Source organism: Eupeodes corollae, chromosome 2 (assembly GCF_945859685.1).
Source record: "Eupeodes corollae chromosome 2, idEupCoro1.1, whole genome shotgun sequence".
NCBI classification, from domain to species: domain Eukaryota; kingdom Metazoa; phylum Arthropoda; class Insecta; order Diptera; family Syrphidae; genus Eupeodes; species Eupeodes corollae.
The window spans coordinates 54,626,360-54,647,584 of NC_079148.1; the positions used below are offsets into that span (position 1 = coordinate 54,626,360).

General features: G+C 32.7%; 2 protein-coding genes across 2 annotated transcripts; both read right to left on the minus strand.

The window, feature by feature from the left end:
• Positions 1-911: 911 nt before the first annotated feature.
• On the minus strand, positions 912-1,660 carry LOC129944924 (uncharacterized). The gene is made up of 2 exons (XM_056054582.1): positions 1,526-1,660; positions 912-1,460 (listed from the first exon to the last, which is right to left on the minus strand). Exons 1-2 carry the CDS (start codon positions 1,658-1,660, stop codon positions 912-914), a joined length of 684 nt encoding a protein of 227 aa, XP_055910557.1.
• A 990-nt stretch (positions 1,661-2,650) lies between these two features.
• Positions 2,651-20,383, minus strand: LOC129944377 (ras-related protein Rab-40C). The gene is made up of 5 exons (XM_056053759.1): positions 19,942-20,383; positions 3,985-4,130; positions 3,731-3,924; positions 3,444-3,666; positions 2,651-3,382 (listed from the first exon to the last, which is right to left on the minus strand). Exons 2-5 carry the CDS (start codon positions 4,106-4,108, stop codon positions 3,162-3,164), a joined length of 762 nt encoding a protein of 253 aa, XP_055909734.1. The 5' UTR covers positions 4,109-4,130; positions 19,942-20,383; the 3' UTR covers positions 2,651-3,161.
• Positions 20,384-21,225: the final 842 nt, after the last annotated feature.

The following is a 21,225-nucleotide window of genomic DNA, read 5'->3' on the forward strand; positions in this document are numbered from 1 at the left end:
TGGCGCACACAAGTGGAAAGTGACCTCATCCAAATTGGAGCGTGAAACTGGAGACATCTAGCGAGGGACCGAGCTATGTAGATGGAGAAGTTTGTTGCATGAGGACCTAGTTTACACAGGACTGTATTACATAAATAATTAAGTAATAAGATTGATTTTTTTTTTAATTTTAAAAGATTATAACTTAAAAACCTATCTGCTTAAAAAGGGACCGTTAAACTTATATTAACAAAAAAACGGTAATTTTACTGTTTTACTTATTTTGTGGAAATATATTTAAATTCAAAGGAGATGTTTGATTGTTTCTATGGAGCCTGGGCCCAGGCGTATAACTGTGAGACTAGTACCAAATGAAGGCTTTAATTTAGCCCAATCTTTCTAACAAATATTTTTCAATTTCGCGGTGGATTCTCAAATAATTGAACTTGAAGTTTTTTGCCGGAAATGGACAAAATCAGACACTTTTTTTAAATAATTACGTAAACTTCAAAAAGTATAGCACGTAGGATAATTAACCATAAAGCTTAATAAGGTATTCAAAAATTCTTAACGCTCGCACTGTGACTTTCACATAAAAAGGGTATTAAAAAACACGATTAACTTGCTCTTATATGCTATTAAAAAAAAATTCACAGCTCTTGTCTTAAAATTAAAATTGGATTTTAAATTCAGTTTTTATCTTAATTCTAGTAAATAAATAATCTCACAGCTTTCATTTCAAATTCAGTCAACTTATTATCTAGGTAAAAAAAAATTACAGCTTTTGTCTTATATATGCATTTTTAAGATTTCTTTGTATGAATATCGTATTTTTAAAATGCTGGGTCATTATAATCTCTTCTTCGCATGATTTCAATCTTCTGTTCTTCCAACTCTAACATTCTTCGGTCTTTCTCAATTTTGTTTTCCAGCTAAGACTTACGGAGATTTTCCATTTCTTTATTATGCCTCTGTTGTTCTTTCAATAATTCTTTGTTAATATCTCCCAGGCGGTCCAATGATCTGTACATCTTCTTAATGCCGCACTGGACTTCAGTGTTGTGGTCTCTCATTACAGAAACCCCCTCGGTCACTTTGTTACAAAGTATTTTTTGTGTCTGTAGCTCCTCCACAATGATATCGTTGGTACTCATCTTTCTTTTCTTTGCGGCTTGGGATGTTGTAGGAGTTGGTTGCACACTGTTGTCTTCCTGCATGAGTTCCGTTTCAAAAAGAAAATCATCAACAGCTTCAACGCACTCTACCTCATTCGGGTGCAATGTAGCATCATACTCGCATTGTTTGGCACTTTGTATATCATTTTGTGGGCGAGCCAAACCAAAGGACAGCGAACTTCCTACTCCCTCAACTGCTTCCTTCATTCCTACAAGTTGGAATATGTCCTCTTCCGAAGGTGAAAACTTTTGCGTTTTATTTGGCCCACCTCCTGTACCTTTTTGATGCATTTTATTTGCTGATGCCTAAACCTAAAAGCATGCATGTTTTCATTTTAATCGGTGGCAAGCACAATAAAATTGATTCTTACTTTGTTCCATTCAAACTCACTCTTCACCGGCGGCCCTGCACTATTTAATTCCAAGGTAAGTCTGTTCCAAAATTCGGTCACTTTCTCTCGATTTGATTTAGTAGAGCCTTTGGCAATTTCTGAATTCTCCTGCATTTTACTAAGCATCATATCACTTTGGTCTTTTTTTATTGTTTTGCTCCTGCATTACAACAAAAAACTTGACTTTAAACTTTTCTTATCTTAAAAAAATAAACAAACAACTTACATTTTCCGCCTTATTGTGCTCTCGTTCGCCTCATAAAAATAAGTGAAAATTATCACTGTTAACGGCATATCATTCCGCCCGAAATGATAGTTCACAATAAGGGGAATTTTTGGAACATGAATAATTTTTCGGGTGAAACTCACAATAGGCGAAAAGTCAAATTTTCCGGGTGGAATGTTGTTCGGGCGAAACTCACAATAAGGCTGGATGAGTTTGCACTCATTTTTACTTCTTTTCAAAGATGATTTAAGTTTTAAATTTAGGGATCAGATGCGATAAAGGTTGTAATTTTCATCAAACATACATTGTGCTTTAAAAATTGTATAGACGTTTTTTTCCTTTTTTTAATCTTTACTTAAAATGTTAGAAATTTTCCAAGTGTTGTTCTAATGTTTTGTTCGCTTATTTTAGCGAGTTCAAATTATTAAGGACAATTGCTTTTGTTTTCGGAGATAGAATCATATCCGTAAGAAATTCCTATTTTATAGTATTCATAAGTTTTTGGGGACACAGAATAAAAACGCCAAACAGGCTGTTTCAACCATAAATGTCACCTTATTGTGCTATCCGACACGGTATGCAATTGGTACAAAGTCAAACGCAAACGAATCCTTCTTAGAATTTAAATTTTTTTCTTAGATGTAAATTTTTATATTTAAAAATTCAAGGCAAATTCATTGAAACCTCACTTGAATCGAAATATTCATTCGAATCGGATACCAGAAGTATTAAAAAAAATCACTTAATGAAGGCGTTTAAATTTGATACCTTTTGAAGTTACTCGGTCAACCCTTCCGTTTTCAAAACAATTTCATCATGATATTTTAAGCCATTTAAAAAGATATTAATTTGTCTCACTAAAAAAAAACAATACAATATTCGTAATGTATTCATTTGATGTATATTAAAAAATATATAATATATACATGATTATATTTTACATTTTCTTTATAATATAGTTAACTATAGATGCTTTGGTGGTAGCGGAGTGATCTAATAATATTAAATTGATTACATTGTTTTTAAAAACTTTAAGAACAGAAATCACTTTAAAAATGATTTCTACCCTTTGACAACCGACAAAGGAATACACCAACTACCACCCTGCTTAAGCATAGCAATGTTAATGATTAGACTTTATATATATATATAAATGTATATGTCGAATGTATGATAATGAAAATACACATTAAATACAAAATAAATATTAATTCATTAAATACGAGTTTTTTGTGTGTTGATTGGTAAAATAAATACTAATGTTAGGTTAGGTTTTTTTTTGTTTTAGTTTTGTTGTTATGCCTTTAAAAAAGTTTCAATCAATGAATCGCGCTGAGAATGAACTAATTTAAAACCAAAAAAAAAATAATAATTAATTTAAAAAAAAAATCACGAAATGCTGCAACTGTTTCTTGTATTATGACTCTGGGTTGGTGTCTTACATCGATTCTTGCTCTTTGAATGGGTAAGCGTATTGAAACATTGATTCGTTGTAAGTGCATATGACTTGAGAGTTGATTTGACGGATGGTGGCAGAGGTAGTGCCTCGATTGCATAAACACTTGTTCGTCGGACAATCGTCCGACAACAAAGTTCCTGAAGTGACAAAACTAGACAACAAAAAATAATTAATAAATGAAATAAACTTATGAAAATCGTATAAAAATTTACCTTTATTAGTTCTCCATATTCTTTCCATTCCGTTTCTATGTAAAGCCATTCGAGCTAATTCGCAAAACGATTCTCTTATGTTAAAATCACAAAGTGGAGATATTTCAAAACACGACATGTTATTTCGAGAGGCGTACAACTCGGCATGTTTGGCAGCTACTTGCCGTTTAAATGCTAAATGTAGCCTATTCCCGACTAGTACTTTTGGTATCCCTGGAGCGTGCTGAGATAAAGAAAACTTTATAACGTTGTTTCTTAAGGAGAAATGAAATATAACAAAATATTACCTCTTCAACTTCTTTTAACCATCTATCGATTCCATCAAAACTCCATTTATTTGTTATATCATACACTAATATAATTCCTTGTGCTCCTCGCGAATATGATCTAATGATTGTACAAAAACGTCCCTGACCAGATGTATCCCATAGCTGCAATTTGACTCTTTTACCTTCTAGTAAAATAGTTGTGGTTTTGTATGCTTAAAAAAATAAACGAAATTAAAACAAAATTCGATTTGGAGGAAAAATTAGTGTCATACCACTTCCACTGCAGAATGGACTCTCTGAAGATGCATCTTCTAGACCGGATAAGATCTCATGTTTACCAACATCGCTATCTCCAACAAGAAGAACTTTTAGTAAATAATCGTAGTCCTTGGCCATTTTACTGTGATTACTTTACTATCTGCAAAAATAAGAATTATTTATTCGGTTTTATTTAAATAATAAATTTCCAAAATAACTGTACGAGTATATTTAAGGGAGAAAGGTAAGACGAAAATTGGCATAGTTTAAAAATAATGTTGTAATACATAAGAGTTTACAATTAAATTTTGAAGGATTCCTTATTTTTCATACGAAATGTATAAACTTTGAATTTATATATAAATTATGACAGTCAGGCAGCTGTCAAAGCCATTAACTCGGCCATATTCTCATCGCAATGTCGCGATGAGCTTGCGAGCCTAAATATTAACCTCGGTGTCACCCTGATCTGGGTCTCGGACCGGAAAACGACCTTACATCAGATCATTTGCCAGTAATATTTGAAATCAAACATGGCGCAAGCCTCTCTTGTCCTGAGAGAAAATATAATTTTCATAGGGCAGATTGAGATAAATTTAAAACTCAAATATTCTTCTTTTTCTCCAACCGGGATCATGACGAAATCTAGAATGCCAAAAATCACGAATGCCGAAAATCTCGAAAATAAAAAAAATTATCTAGAACGCAAAAATCTCGAATCCACAAAAATCCAGAAAATTCGCGCGAATTTTAAACATTACCTCAAAAATTCAAACATACATCCAGGATTTTTGCATTCGAGATTTTTTTTTCTAGATTTTGGCATTTTGAGATTTTATTTTCTAGATTTTTGTTTTCGAGATTTTTTCCATTCTAGATTTTTGTTTTCGAGATTTTCATATTCGAGATTTTTACTTTCTAGATAATTAATTTCTAGATATCGTGGTAGACCCTCTCCAACCTCTATAAATAGTATAGAGTTAATTGATGAAAATATTGAACAATTTAAGTACGATGTTGAAGAAGCCTTAAAGATTTCAGTTCCCGTGAGCTCAAATTCTAAAAGTTCCTATGACCCAGTGCTTACTGAGGATCTAAAAAAAAACCATCACTTTTAGAAACACAGTCTGACGAAGATTCCAACGTCAGAGAACAGATTTTTTGGAATTCCAGCTTAAAATTCTAAATCAATTAGTTTTAAAGAAACTCCAAATTATAAGAAACAAACACTGGAACACTACCCTATCCCAAATAAAGAAACATGAGAAACTAAATTGGAAACTCTCAAAAATATTCAAAAGGCAAAATTCAAGACTCCCTTATCTAAATGTCGATGGAAAGAAAATAATTTCAAATGCTCATAAAGCAACATAGTTGGCTAAGTTTTTTGAATCCAAACACTCTCTAACGCAGAGTTTTAACGACCCAGCTACAGTCAGGGAAGTCGAGTTTAGCCTAATAGAAATCGAGCAACTCGTTACTGACTCCCAAAGTGTTCCTCAAATTTCTCACACATTTGTAAAGAACATTATAAAAACCGAGCTTGAACCAAAAAAAAAACGCCAGGTTGCGATAAGATTTCCAACAAAATAATCAAAAATTTTCCAAACAAATTTGTTATTTTCCCACAAGGTGGAAGTTAGCAAAAATCATCCCAATACCAAAACCAAACAAACCACTATCAGATATAACTTCTTACCGCCCAATTTGTTTACTTAGCTGCCTTGGAAAGCTATTTGAAAAAAATTATCTGTCTAAAAATGACAGAAATCATTGAAGACAAAAATGTTCTACCTCCAGAACAGTTTGGGTTCCGAAAAGAACGCTCCTCGACTCACCAGATTGTAAGCCTTTTTAAGGATTTAAAAATAGCCCTTAATAACAAAAAATCTGTCGGCATGATATCGTTGGACATCGAAAAAGCCTTCGCTTGTGTTTGGAATAATGGTGTCCTTCACAAGCTCCTAAAAATTGGTCCTCCAAGTTACATTATTAAAATAATTAAGTTTTTTGAGCGATAGGAAGTTTTACGTTATGAAATCAAAGCGGGCGTCCCTCAGGGTTCATCCCTTTCCCTACTCCTATACAATATTTATGTTGCCGATTTTCCTACTCTGAATTATTGCAAGAGGTCCTTTTTTGCAGATGACACATGCATATATTGCGTCTCTGAAAATTGCCAAGAAATAATGTTTAACATCCAAAAAGCATTAGATGAAATATATTTTTATTTCTATCGCTGGAAAATCAAAATAAATCCTTTAAAAACACAAGCTTGTTTTTTTACAAAAAAACGAAAAGAAAGTAATTTGCCGCAATCAAACTTAGTCTTATGCAATAAACCTATTTAATGGGAACAAAAAATTAAATATCTGGGAGTAACTCTATACAAACGTCTTACATTTTCAGCTCATATATAAGAAAGTATAAATAAAGCTCAATTTTTGATGAAAATCTTATACCCACTTTTAAACAGAAATTCCCACCTGAGTATAGAAAACAAGTTATTAATATACAAAGTCGTGTTTCTACCTGCTCTGTTATATGCATCACCAAGTTGGTTTTTTTGTGCAAACTGTCACTACAAGAAAGTTCAGATTTGTCAAAACAAAATTTTGAAAAACATATTGAATTTGACTTGGCAAATACAATTGGATTGCATGAAATAGCAAAAATATTAACTATTAAAGAAAATTGTACAAACATCTATGAAAATTTCATTTATAAATGTGTAAATAGTGAAGATGCTATGATTAAGGATATTGCTCTATAAATTGTATATATTTTTTTTATATATTATTTTTAAGTTTTATTAAAAAGCTATTGAGTTTTTTTCATAATTTTTCTCAAAACAAAACCCATTAATTAATTAAATCCCTAGTTCAAAATAATCATTTATAGTAGTTGGTTATCTCTTACAACACCTTTTGCCGTAGTTGTAGTGAACAAAGAGAAAGTGAAACTATAATCCATTTCCTCTGCAAATGTCCTGCTTTGGCAAACACTAGAATGAAATACTTTGGAAAAGCATTCTTTCACGAACTTGATGAGCTATCTGAGACAAAGATTAGAGACCTAATCTTTTTTCTCAATGCGACAAAATGGCTCCAACGAACTCGCTATGAAGCTTCTCTATAAATTTTTCCCTTTCTATCACAGGTCAACCGAGTTTTTGGAATCAAAACGGCGCACTACAGCGCTAATTTCTTTTTTTTCAAATTCATTTTTATTTATTCAATCTTAAACCTATCTTAAAGCTAGACAAAAATTCAAAAAAACTAGCCTAATTATCCATAACTTACAACTAACTTAATGGTCCCATACGGACACTCTAAGCTAAACTATAACACTAATTACTAATGCCTTTCGGCCTTAAGATCTATTTTACTTCAATTTAAATTTTATTTGTTTTGTTTTTATTAGAAAATTTTGAAAAAAAAAACTAATATCAATAACCTTTTTTATTTATTTTTACTTACAAACTACTTAAAATAAGGTCCTTAATATAAAACTTAAAGCTAACTTAAACTACCTATTCTACCTATAAACTACTTGAAACTAGAACAACCACAGCAGCAAATCTAACGTTTTTTGTTTTTATATTTTACTGTCTTTTTTGTATGTATTTTTTTTTAATCCATGTTTTTTTTTTCTTTGATTTTTGTTTTTTTTTTAATTTTTTTTTTTGTTTTTTTTTTTCTTTTTATTTTTTAATTTTTTTTTTGTATTTTTTTTGTGCCACCATGCCTATTCTACTTAAAACTAAACCCTAAAACTATAAAACAGGTATGTAAGCCAGCCAAGGCTTAAACCCCATCCCGACTACCCACTATCAAGTGCCGATTGAAGCCACCAAAACTGGTTCTCCTGCTTCACCCTATCAGTTCGGTCCCGTTCGGACACAGCCCTACTGAACCGAAGGAGCTCTGCTCCGCCTTGTGCCATGACGTCCCGATTGTACAGGAGTCGCCTATCCACGGTTCTTCGTCTGACGTGGTAGATTAACGGAACTGCCAATCTATCCTGTATCAGACCGCATCTATCTAAAAAGAGGAATGCCTCTGGGGGAATGAAGCCGCTCAAGCGTGCACTCTCAAAATTCTCGTCGTTCGGATAGAACGCTCCGAAAATTAAATTGTTGGTCGGAGACATAGCTCTTGCAATGTGACCTCGAACGAGTTTTATCACGAAATTGTCAATTCTGTTGATTCGAGCCTCGTTTGAATAGTAATGCACATAAGAAGATTCGGCTGTTCGATATAAGCCGGTACAGCGTCGTAAACACTGCCGCTCGAACACCCGAAACTTCTCCATCTGGGAAGGGGCAACGTTGAACCACACAGGACAACCATAAACAATCATTGGCCGTATGAGGGCCATGTAGCAAATTACCTTCACTCTGGGGTCAAGCCGACTGCTAAAAAACAGCCGTTTCGTCAGAGCGAAGGCTCCTCTGGCCCTGGTCAGAGCAGCATTTATATATGTCTGTCGAAATATAAATACTGATCTAACCAGATACCGAGGTACTTCACTACACTTTTGCTCGCTAATGGCTGCCCGTGAAGATCAACGATGACCATCTTGCGCCAATTCTTGCACGTATCCCTCGTGGCCCCAGCCAACGGAGTCCGGAACAGAATTGTCTCTGACTTCTGGACATTTATTTTCAGTTTCCAGTCGTCGCAATATCGTTGAATCTTGTCGAAATCACGCTGCAAGAGAATTCTAATAACCTCAACCTTTCGGGCCGTTCTGTACGCAATTAGATCGTCGGCGTACGCAATTGCCTTTGTAAGACTACCTATCAGATCGCTGGTGTAAATGCTGAAGAGAATCGGCGAATTCACCGCTCCCTGTTGAAGACCATAGCGCTAATTTCTACCTACCTATATATAAATTATTTACTAAAATGTGTATTTAAAAGGTAGTTATTTTGTTTAATGCCAAACTATAGATTAAAACATTTGTCCAAAATGTCTTGACTAGGTGATAATGTATTTGTTTAGTTTCGAACCTTTATGAAAAACATATAGTAGATAAATTTTTTATATACATAGTTATGCATGTATGTGTGTTTATTTAGCTTTTCAACTATTTGATTACAAATGATATAAATTTACATTAATTTTTGTTACATATTATATGGAATGGAATAAGAGAGCTATACATCAAATAAATAATTTAACAATTTTTTAAATAAACTTAATAATATAAAGTGACGGACAAAACAATAAGACCAGTAGGGATGCCTTAACAATGAGCTCTCTCTCTTTAAGATGAAGACCGTTATATTTTTTTGTGTATGTAAATCATCGTTGATAAACGGTAAACTTTTGATTCAAGCAAAAATAATAAAGAATAAATAGCTTATAATTGTGAAAAACTAAACAAACATAAAAAACATTCTTTAGAGGTGGACGAAACAATAAGACCAGGGGTGAAATCGGGTAAGGTGATTTGTGATAGGTGACGGTCACAATCAACAAATTCGGTCTGTGTAAGGTGATAGTCACCGGTGACAATCACGATTTAGTGACTTTTTCTGGTGACAGCTCTTTGGTTGTCACATCATTGGAAATTGATTTTTATTTTTAGTTGCTGAAATTTCAAGACAATATGAATGTGTTTGTGCCTTTGATTGTACCTTCTGAAAATGCTGAAAATGAAAATATTAATCATAATAGAAATGTCCGGCTCTTGAGGATAAACCTCTGCAATAAAATTCATATTCTTGATCTTCCAAGTCCAAAGTAAGTACGCATATGTGCTATATATTTGTTCACATATAAATACCTAGGTATTTATTATAACTTGTTATTTTTTATTCTTCTGGATTTGTCAGCTAGAATGCAGTCAACACACATTCCCCCTATTCTTCGATTAGCCGTGACTTTAAATTTTCTTGGAGGTGGTGGCTACCAACGGCAAGTTGGCTCTGACTGGTCAGCTCCAATGGGCCAAAGTACTGATTTTATTACTTTTTTTCGGCTGCATTGATGGGAGTCATATTATGATTCTCCGCCCTTCGGAAAATGAGCATATGTATTTCAATAGAAAAGGAAGACATAGTGTAAACGCTATGATCGTAAGTCAATTTTTTGATTCATTAATTTTTGTTGTATTATCGACTGTTTATTTTCAATCTAGATCTGCAACGAGAACAGAAAAATTCTGGCAATAAATGCAAAATATGTCGGGAGTGCTCACGACAGCTTTGTATGGAGAAAGAGTGCTCAACGAGAAAGGTTAAATGCTGACTGTTGTGCAGGCAGAAAATCATAGTGGCTACTTGGAACATTAAAACTTATAATTACATAATAGGCCTGTCTGTATGTGACCGTAATATGCTCTCATTTTTCTCTTTATTGTATATAAGGGGACAGCGGTTACCCTTTAGAGCCATTTCTATTAACACCATACAGAAGCACTGCAGAAAATTCTTCAGAAGCACGGTTCAATTATGTCCACTCCCAGGCTATAAGTATAGTTGAAAGATGCATTGGCGTGATGAAAAGTATTTTATTGGTGTCTCTTCTTTAATTAGTCTATTGACTTTTTTGTTATTACTTGCAGCTCGATGGAGAAGTATCTTAGAGGAAAAAAAATTGAGATACTTCCCAAAAAAATCTGCAAGAATTGTAAATGTTTGTGCAGCTCTGCACAACATATGCTGTGATCATAGAGTTCCACTACCAGAAGAAATAGTCAGAGTTCTACCATCTGGAAACCGAAATATTCAGTATGTAGAAAATACAAGCAATGAAGGCGTTAGAATCAGAAACAGAATAAGAGATGACCTTTGGTCAAACCGTCCAAGTATTGAATAAAAAACAAAATTCAATTAATATTATTTTTTTAATACATAATATGAACTAAAACTAAATAAAAACACCAAAAAAACAACTTCATTAAAAAATAAATTAACTTAAAACATTCACGTCACTTCCTATTAAGCTCTATTATTCGGAGCTCATTAACTGTTTTGGACAGTTCCAACTCCATCCTTTTTAATTGCAGCCCTTCTTTTTTTAGACCATTTGAACTCTGGCGCTCTTTTTCTTTTTCCTGGCACAGGAGTTTTACTCAGTCTTTTAATTCAATAATTGAATTGTTAACTGCCTGCAAGGTCCTATCGATATCTTCAAGTTTTTTTGTTTGCAAATCAACAAACTTCTCTTGCAGTTCGACTTGTTGCTGTGCCAATAAAAGGCTTTTTTCATCGACTTTGTTTCTAAGTTGTTTGTTGTTTATTATGTGCCTGCCTTGTTTTAGGCACCTTTGTTGGCCCAGGTGCTTGTGTTGTTCCAGGCTGTATTTTTACATAGTATTTCAACAACACAAACTTATCCGGATAGCTTCAGATCGGTTTTTGAATAAAACCAATGAAATTGTAACAAACGTCAGTGAATTTCTCTTAAAGTGATACCAAATTCTACACAAAATTTGGTGATCACCTTACAAAGACGCATAAATTAGTTTGATCACTTTTTATGATCACAAAGGTGACAATCAAAAATCACCTTAGCCGATTCCACCCCAGGTGACTTCTGTTTAAATGTATGTTGAAATTATTGTTATTTGATTAAAATATTTTACAGAACAGCATTCTTGGAATAAAATTCTTTCAATTACAAAGAGAATTCACAAAAAGAAAGAAAAAAAGGGTCGCGGAGTACATTGCACTCAAACCATTAGGGGAAATTATCCTCAAACTGGTGCAGGATGGAAAGTCGCAGCGGGAAGTGGCCAAAATAATTGGGAGATCCAAGACATTTGTGTACAATGCACTACAGCCCCAAAAAACCAAGGCAAAAACAGGCAGACCACGGAAAACATCCCAAAAGCTTGATGCTCAAATAAAACGCTTATGTAAGAAGGACCCGGGGATATTAAAAATGAGCTAGACTTGCCTATCTGTGAAAGAACAGTTAGGAGACGGCTTGAGGAGCAGCATCTCTTTGGAAGAAGTCCTAGGGAAGTACCACTTCTTACCAGAAGACACCGACAGAATAGAATGACCCAAATTGGGTAGACCCAGATAATGGACAAAAATGTCGAAACATTCTATGGTCCGACGAAACAAAGGTGAATTTAGTTGGATCAGACGGTAAGAGATGGGTACGACGTCCAAAAAATGCTGCACATCAACATCAATGTACAACGAAAACGGTAATGCACGGAGGTGGAAACATCATGGTGTGGGGATGTTTTTCGTGGTATGGGGTAGGTCCAATTTATCGTATAGAAAAGAAATGGACCAGCATTTATACACAAAAATATTGGAGGAGGTTATGCTTCCGTATGCCGAATATGAAATGCCGTTGAGGTGGAAATTCATGCAAGACAACGACCCGAACAAACATACATCTCGAAAAGCCAAAAGCTGGCCTGGCCTTCTCAATCTCCAGATTTGAACCCTTTGGAAAACTTATGGGCCATTGTTAAAAAAGCACTCGCTGGAAAAAATCAAAAAATAAGGAAGATTTGTGGAACAATTTTCAAAAAGCTTGGTATGCAATACCACAAAGTACCTGCAGCAAACTTGTGGAGTCAATGCCGAAAAGAGTACAAGATGTGGTGCAAAACAAGGGTTATAGCACCAAATACTAACAACCAAGTGTAGAAAGTGTCAAAAACACAATCAAAATAATTTATTTAATAAATGGTCCTATTGTTTTGTCCATTCAAACATAACCTTTTTTTCTTTATTTTCTCTTTTAATAAGTAAGTATACATTTTGGAAAAAATTTATTAAATAATTTACTCTCTAGACTTATAATAAATATCAAATTTAAAAAAAAATGTTGTTTGAAAACAAAACATTTAAGTTTTTTGCGTGTTACTAAGAACATTAAAAATGGTCCTATTGTTTTGTCCATCACTGTATTTATGTATATGAGGGTTTCTAGTAATATAATTTACATTTAAAATGATACATTGCGCTGAGTTTTTATATGCGCTATAATTTTTCGTTTGAAAACGTTTAAATTTAATTCAGTCAATTCACTTGGTAAATCATTGAAAGCTACAACATAGTTTAACAAACGTGACAAATAAATCGGCATGAGATTCATGCCTATAAACGAGCTACGTCGTAATAGAAAAAAGACTAAGAATCCCGAAAAATCTATTACAAGTTCCCTTCGTAGTGGAAAATCTGGTACGAATTTCGTAAAATTTGGTATCACCAGCCCCGAAAAAACTTGAAATATGTTGTCCTTTTCTACGACAGGTTATCAGTTATCAGTTATTTGAAATAGTTATTTGAAAAAATGTGAGTTCTTTTAACTTCGTCTTGTTATTTTTTATTTATAATTTTATTTATTTACGATTTTAAAGGTCGAAAACAACAAATAAACACCAATACCATAAACTGTATGAAGCACTGTCCCGGAAACCAGACATTGCCAAAGGATACACCAAAAGAACAAAAGAGGAAATTAATTTGTTTTGGGAAGAATTAAAAACAGATTTAAATCTACTTGGACCTCCAATAAAAGACGTAGGAACTTCGAGAAAAGTAAGCCTTAACCTGGTGTAATCAATTCCTTTAATTTCTTCAACTTTGTGTCTATGTTTGGCTTGATTGGAAAGCATATGTTAAAAGAAAACTCACGGAGAATCAACTTGAACATAATGCAACTGGTGGTGGTAGCTATAAAAAACATAGTTTTTCTATGTTAGAAGAAGGAGTGATTCAACTCACCGGTCTCCAAATATCTACTGCTGGAATAAGAGGATCCATTTCATATGGCGTCACAAACCAAAAACTGGTCTCTTATTCTGAGAGTTCAATTATTGAAAACAAGGAACCGTCACCTCAAAGAATTAAATCCCCTATCGATGTATCGATGACCTCAGAACGCGAGTCGTATTTACACAGCCAGCCATCTACATCAAATAAGGCTCAAGTTAGTAATGTGCACGCGCTTCTTGAACGTCAAATAAATATGCAGAAAGAATTTTATGAAAACACACAAAAGTACTATGAGAGTCAGCAAAAAGCAACTGATGAACTTTTGCTCAGTACAAAAAAAATATACAGAGGCATCGACAAATTGTGTGATTTGGGAAAAAATCATATAACTATCATGAAAACACATACCTCAATAAAAGAAAAACTTTTAAAACAAAAAGTTAAAATTAAAGCCCAGATTCTCGAAATTAAAAAATCAAAGTATGGATTCCAAAACAATCAAGACTCTGTTATCTGTTACCATTTCAATATTTTGACCAACAACTTTTATATTTACAGCAGAATCTCCTCTTAAATTATTATTAATTCAAATCATAATTTTGGTTTTAGCAACATTAATCTTTAATCTATTTGCTCTGAGCCAAAAACTAAGACTATCTAAATCGAATTGCATTTTCATTACGCCATCTTCTAAGTCGTCACATTTTAAAAACAATAAACCATCATCTGCAAATAATGCACATTCACTATTTCTTAAAACTTTTGTAATATCATTTATATAGATGTTAAATAAAAATGTTCCTAAAATAGAACCTTGGGGAACGCCAATATTGATTGCAGCTTCTTCTGATAGTACATTGTTCACTTTAGTTTGTTGTTTACGATTTGGCAGATACGAGATCATCCAGTTTAATGATTCAGCACGAACTCCATACTGTTCCAATTTTTCGAATAAAATTGTTCTTGCGATTACCATATTAAGTGCACTTTCACATGAATGTTGTTTTCTGAACCCGGGCTGGTTTTCAATTATCAACTTATTATTTTCAAAAAATGATTCCAGTTGAATATATGCAACTTTTTCTAACACTTTTTTCATAGAGAGGGAGGGCATTAATTGGTCTAAAGTCTTCGCATTTTTTGAGTTTTTAACTTTCGGGATTGGAGTTATTTGAGACACTTTCCAAGAGTTCGGAAACTCAAAATCACTAAAAGACTGGTTTATTATTTTCACCAATAGAGGACCAATCCAATTGATCATGTCTTTAAAAATCTTAATATTTATATAATTATTATTATCAAACACTTTTTTCAAATCAGCCAATTGTATTTCAGAAAAAGTGAACTCTATCGGGTTTCTTGTAATATAATTTACGAATGGGGCATAAGGGATGGAGTCATTGATTTCCGTTATACTTTCAACAAAATACTTATTAAACTTGTTTGCTATAATTGAATTGACACTACACATTACATCTTCAAACACAATTTCAGAGATTAGCGATTGTTTTTCTTTAAGAACAAATTGTTTAATATTTCTCCACATTGATTTTTGATCAGTTGAACTGATTATTTTATTTTTAATAAAGTTACTTTTTGCTTTGTTTATCTCGTATTTGTAATTATTTCTCAAATTTGTATAACTATACCAATCTCTGGAATTATTTGTAAAACGGGCCTTATTATAAGCGGCAATTGTTTGATGTTTCAATATTCGAAGTTGGTTACTAAACCATTCAAATCCATCTTCACACACGTTTATAGTTTTAATAAATGAATTTGCAGTTTGTTCGATAATATTTTTAAATATCAGACTCATTTCATTCGTTTCATTTAGATAACAAATGTTATAGATGTTACTTGAATTTAAATGATATTCAAAATTTGCTCGATTATATTTCAGCACCGTCAACTTTTTCTTTTTAATATCTTTTTTTATTTTTATATTAATAATTAATATAAACGGATTCATGATCGGTAATTTTGAAATCAGGGGCAGTTTTAACCGTAATTTTTTTTGAATTCGTAATAGCAAAGTCAATTAGCGTTTTTGAAGATTTAGTTATTCTAGTGGGAGAATTCACAAGTTGTTTTAAACCGTTTGTTTTTACATATCTTTCAACATTTTTCTTGTAAACGTCATTTGACTGGAACCAGTCGATATTAAAGTCACCAACGATAAGTATTTCGTCCGAACGCTCACTAAGTTCATCAACCCATTCAATAAATTTTTCACAAAAAACACTTTTTGAGCAACTTGGTGACCTATATAATGCCACTAGTATAAATGAGTATGTTTCACAAAAAACTCTTAATGACAACCACCAGATATCCTTGTTTATTGATAAAACTTGTAGAGTTTCAGTTTGCCACCTTTCATTCACAAAAATTATTACACCACCGGTATGTCTTGATTAACTGTCACATCTGTTAATATTATAGTTCTTTAAAAATAGTTCATTGTCATCGATTTCAGAGGTTACGCAAGTTTCAGATAATATTATAAATTCAAATCGGTTATTTTGTACTACTGTTTCAAGTTCAGTGAAGTGGCTCAAAATACTTTGGATGTTTAAATACAACGCTTGAACATGCTCTGGTTTGCTAAAATTCTACTTTGTTTTTTTCCAATTGATATTTATTTTTAAAAACTGAACAATTTTTATCTCTAGCGTCATGATTAACATCTAATGAAAACCCGAATTTTTTATTTGCATCGACACAATTATTACATTTAAGGTCATTACATGTACAATCTCGAGTGTCATGTTCAGCTCTACAGATAAGCTTAGGCTTTCGCAATTCCTTTTCATTTCTTCCGAAATCCCGATCGCTAGGTAGGTAGGTAGAAATGGCGATCTCAAGGCAACCTAGCCTGAGATCCAATTAGCGCTGTAGTGTGCCGTTTCGATTCCAAAAACTCGTTTGACTTTTGATTGAAAGGGATAGCTTTATAGAGAAGCTTCATAGCGATTATGTTAGATCCATTTTGTCGCATTGAGAAAACAGATTAGGTCTCTAATCAAGTTTGTGAAAGAATGCTTTTCCAAAGTATTTCATTCTAGTGTTTGCAAAAGCAGGACATTTGCAGAGGAAATGGATTATCGTTTCACTTTCTCTTTGGTCACTACAACTACGGCAAAAGGTGTTGTAAGAGATACCCAACTTCTCTTCATGAACTCCTATAGGCCAATGTCTGGTACACTGCGAAGTACTCTTTCTTCTTGTCATTACATTATAAAACCACATCTGTCTAATTTAAAATGCCATTGTTTTTTGTTAGTTGGGGTAAAGGCATCAAAAGTGATAGATACAACGCACGTTTGGATCCTTCGAACGCAGAGGCTGATTATGGGATTCGCGGCGAATGCTTTTTCTAGCGAATTTGCCATTTATCAATTATTGCTTTCGCTTCCCCCTTCTTCGTATTGAATTTGACCAAATAAAGTTTGTTGGCGAATTAAAATCCGACAGCTGTTCGCTGTTCGATTTGGTGGATTCTTTCTTGATTGTAGTTATAATACAATGTGAGTTAGCTTTATTTAAATTTTCTTATAATTTATCGACAAAATATAAAATTTTAAAATTCATTCAAGTAAAGATGAAAACAAGCAAACAAATCGACATCGATTTTTTGCTCTCGTCGAGTTTATGAAGAAAAATAAGGGCGTTAAACGGAATGAATGCCATTGCTGTTCTGATCCTTGAATTCCTCATTGATCCCTTCAAAATGAACACAAAAGCGCTCTTTTAAAGTCGAAATAGTTTGATAAACCAATCAACTCAAATTTTGAACTATAATTGATTCATTTGATTTAAACTAAAAGGAAAAAAATACTAACTCAGTTGAAAGGAGAAGAATTGCTTCTCAGTAGTCTCCTGGACACCCGTAATTTTGAGGATTCCTTGGATTCTTCAAATTCCTCCCTTTCAGAATAAATATACACCATAATTGATTCCATTTTTTATCATTTTGTTTATTGAATAAATCACCGCAAACTTCACAAATTCAATCAAAACTTAATTTGTGAAAAGCTGGAGTATCGGAAGAAAAATTCAAACCAATAGTGTCAAATCACTGAAATATAGGAAGAACTATTTTAGCTTCGCCGCGAATTCATTAATAAAGAAATACGACGCGAGTCGACATTTAAGGGTCAATTTGAAAACGATCCGCCGCGAACCTAGAAATCAGGCCTCAGTTCTGTCGAGTTTTCAGAATTGTATTTCAGAAAAAGTGAACTCTATCGGGTTTCTTGTAATATAATTTATAATAAAGTAAACCAAAATCTACTTTTTATGTCGGCCCTCACAGCATGGACCTGCTTAACAGACCGTTTGAACGGTAATATTTGAAGATAAGGAAGATTTTGTTTTTCTAGGATATCTTACAGTCTGTAAAACTGCTTTACCTGAGATAGGATTCTTTAATTTAAATCGATTTTGTTTTCATAGAACCAAAAGGAATGTTCAGACTTTCAGCAAGAGAGCCATGAATGCTGTTCCTTGTCGGCCCAATTGGTAAAGAGGAGGTAGTTGGTATAGATTGTATGTATAAATAAAATAAGTTCGTAAAAAAAAGGACTTATTCTCTTTAAGAAATCGAATCGTACTCATGAAAGTCGTTTTCAGTGGTGTTTAAAGGTTACTATAAACGAATTCAATTTAAGAGCACTAAAACATCCATTGTTAATGAGATAATGCACGGGATGGTTATTGCGTAGGACTGTCATGCCAGAGGCCTGCCTGTACCCTCAAAATTTGTTTGTTTACGGGAATTGATAAATCCTCCAGGAGTAATTCTTGAAATGAAAAGAGCTTTTCTAAATTAGCCGTTCGGCATACATCCCCTCCATCCCTGACGTCACGACTCGTACACAGGAACAGAACAAAGCCCTGGTTCTCAAAGGACTGTTGTCCTTAGCTAATGATAGCTAAAATCATTGAATATAAGAGTTAATCACAGTCTCACTACGGCAGTGCGTATTGTGGGAAATAAGATGCATTTTGTTGCATATTTGCCAGCAGACAAGTAGCCGGTAAATATAGCAGTGATCTTAGCTTATATTGCCTGGATGGTTGGTTAGAAATTGTTAGAACGGGAACTGTTCGAAATAGGCAATTTAGACGTCTTGACTTAAAATTGAATCCTTTAAGAAAATACTAAGAGGAATATTAATTCTTTAAGCAAACGAGCCATGAAGGGAGAATTAATATCAGGCTAGTTGGTATACATAAGATAGAAAGTAAGGCACACTATATAAATAAAATAAATTTAACCATCAAATATTTTGTATGTTTATGTAGAGTCATTAAAGAATGAATTTTTGTTCCTATTTATAAAAAATCATACTTATGCTTGTTAAGGAAACAAATAATATAAATTACAATATTTTTGAGAATACATTTGCAGATCACTGAAACACCCAAAGCTAATAAGATATAAAGTTTAATATAGAATTTGGTAAGTAACAAAAATGTAGCCTGTTTATTATTATTATATTTGTTTTTGTCTTACTTCTTTACTATAAAAAAGTGATGATAGTTTTTTAATGATTTGTTTTAGTTTGAATTGCATAAGAAACTACGATTAAAAAACCTTCAATTTAAAATGGTTCTTCAAACTACCAATTCAATTTTACTAAATAAAAATAAAAGCACACTTAAATAAACAAAACCACTGAATACCTATCATTGGTAGGTTTTAATTACTTTTTTAAAACAGAAAAATAAAAACACATTGGTAGTCTGTTCTGTTAGTGCAGAATCTTTTGTTGACACACATTTTCGAATTTTCCACTTAACTGCATTAAGAAAATATGACATCACTCATTCAACTAACAACATTTTACGGCCTTTTGCGGGCCATGCCACAGCAATGAGAAAAGCACTAAGCATTTTATTTGAACAGGTGAACTGCACGATTGCAAATAATTACTATTGCTTTGCTACCAAAGATCTCCACGGCAAAGATGGGGCTATAGAGTTTCTCATTCATTTTCATTGTTCTTGTTCTCGAAATCGTACGTATGTAGATATATATAGTATTTTGTTGAATACAAATATATGATGAAAATGTTCACGCAAGGTGTAATAAGTATTTAAACAATGTTTAAATGTGACTATGTAGGAATAAGACTGAATGAAGGAGTTAACAATAAAATACAAAACAGAGGGCCCCACGCAAATAAACAGCAAGCAAATGGCAAAGTTAAACAAAAAAAAAACATGTTAAACCAAAATTAAAAACATTAAAATGCAAATTAAAGCTCACCTTTTTTCCAGCTTAAAATTATTCCGTTTATCTTAAAAATTTAGCTAGAAAGTTTGTAAGATCACTTGAAGGGTAGTTCCTTTTTTATTTATTAATATTATTCGAATAGAAATTCACAGTAAATAGTTTACAATAAAAATTCAAAAATATTCCCATATTATCAAGAAATATTAAAATTTTAGGGCGTAATATTTTACTATGAGCGAGAACGACGAGCGACGGTCGTAGTCTTAGTCGAGAAACCATTCAAATAGGCAGAATATATTTTTATTAAAGTTTGTATTAGCAGTTGATTAGCAATTTGTTTTAAGATTTATTAATTCATATTATTTCAAATAAAAATGTATAAAAAAACGTAAATCTACTAATTAAACTATTACTAAAAATTATTTCGTGTATTTTTTTTGCATCCAAAATAAAAATCCTCACTTTTATGTCAAGTGAATGTTGAGTGAAGTTGGATGTGTTTGGTTTTGGTGTGTAGTAAAATTGTAGGGTGTGTTCGAGAATGTATAATTTGAAAGTGAATGCATTCCAATAAATAATTGGGTTAATTTCAGGCTAGACAAGTTTGAGTTTTTTTTTCAACCATAAGATATAATAATTCCAAAGTATTCATGCAACGAGACACATTTCCACTCAGTAAAAAAGTGTAATTTTAAGGATAGTAATGAATTATTTAATTTTAAAGTTATTTGACTTTTTCCCAAAATGTCAAATTAAAATCAGAAACGACTTTTTGTGTTTATCAGGTTTAACATTTCACATTAAATTGACACCAGGAAACTTAGCTGTCATTTGTTTTGCATATTTCATTTATAATTGACTTTTGTAGTCGTATTGCTACAATTTTGACATATCATATTGTTGTACATTAAATAAATTACTTGTTTCAGTTTTGCGTTTGATACAATGCCTATGTAAATATAAGAACTAATAGTTCAACATAAGAAACTCAAATTAATGGTCTTGTAGCAAGAGTTCAGTTGTACTTCATGCATTTCATTGTTTTAATTTAACGCTAACGATACACTAACGATCACTTCAAAAAAAATTGGTTTTTGGTCGTAATTCACAATGGTTAACATTACATGCAGAGTATATTCATTTCTCTATTAGAGGAAACCCGAAAAATGCAGAAATGAAGATTATAGTGAAGACGAACATATTCATCTTTATTATAGCATCTTTTTTTGTTGTTTTTTTTTGTTTTTGAAGTTATTTTATTACACTTTTATTACATATTACTGTAGCTACTACGAGTATCAAAAAGTTATAGTATTT

What these genes read in the sequence shown, in the direction of transcription:
- LOC129944924 (XM_056054582.1), bottom strand. Translation starts at nt 1,660, where the DNA reads ATGCAGGAGAATTCAGAAATTGCCAAAGGCTCTACTAAATCAAATCGA. An exon ending in GTGAGTTTGAATGGAACAAA is followed by an intron (nt 1,461 to 1,525) that starts GTAAGAATCAAT and finishes TTTTAGGTTTAG; the next exon opens with GCATCAGCAAATAAAATGCA.
- LOC129944377 (XM_056053759.1), bottom strand. Translation starts at nt 4,108, where the DNA reads ATGGCCAAGGACTACGATTATTTACTAAAAGTTCTTCTTGTTGGAGAT. An exon ending in TCCATTCTGCAGTGGAAGTG is followed by an intron (nt 3,925 to 3,984) that starts GTATGACACTAA and finishes TATTTTTTTAAG; the next exon opens with CATACAAAACCACAACTATT. An exon ending in AATATGGAGAACTAATAAAG is followed by an intron (nt 3,383 to 3,443) that starts GTAAATTTTTAT and finishes TTTGTTGTCTAG; the next exon opens with TTTTGTCACTTCAGGAACTT.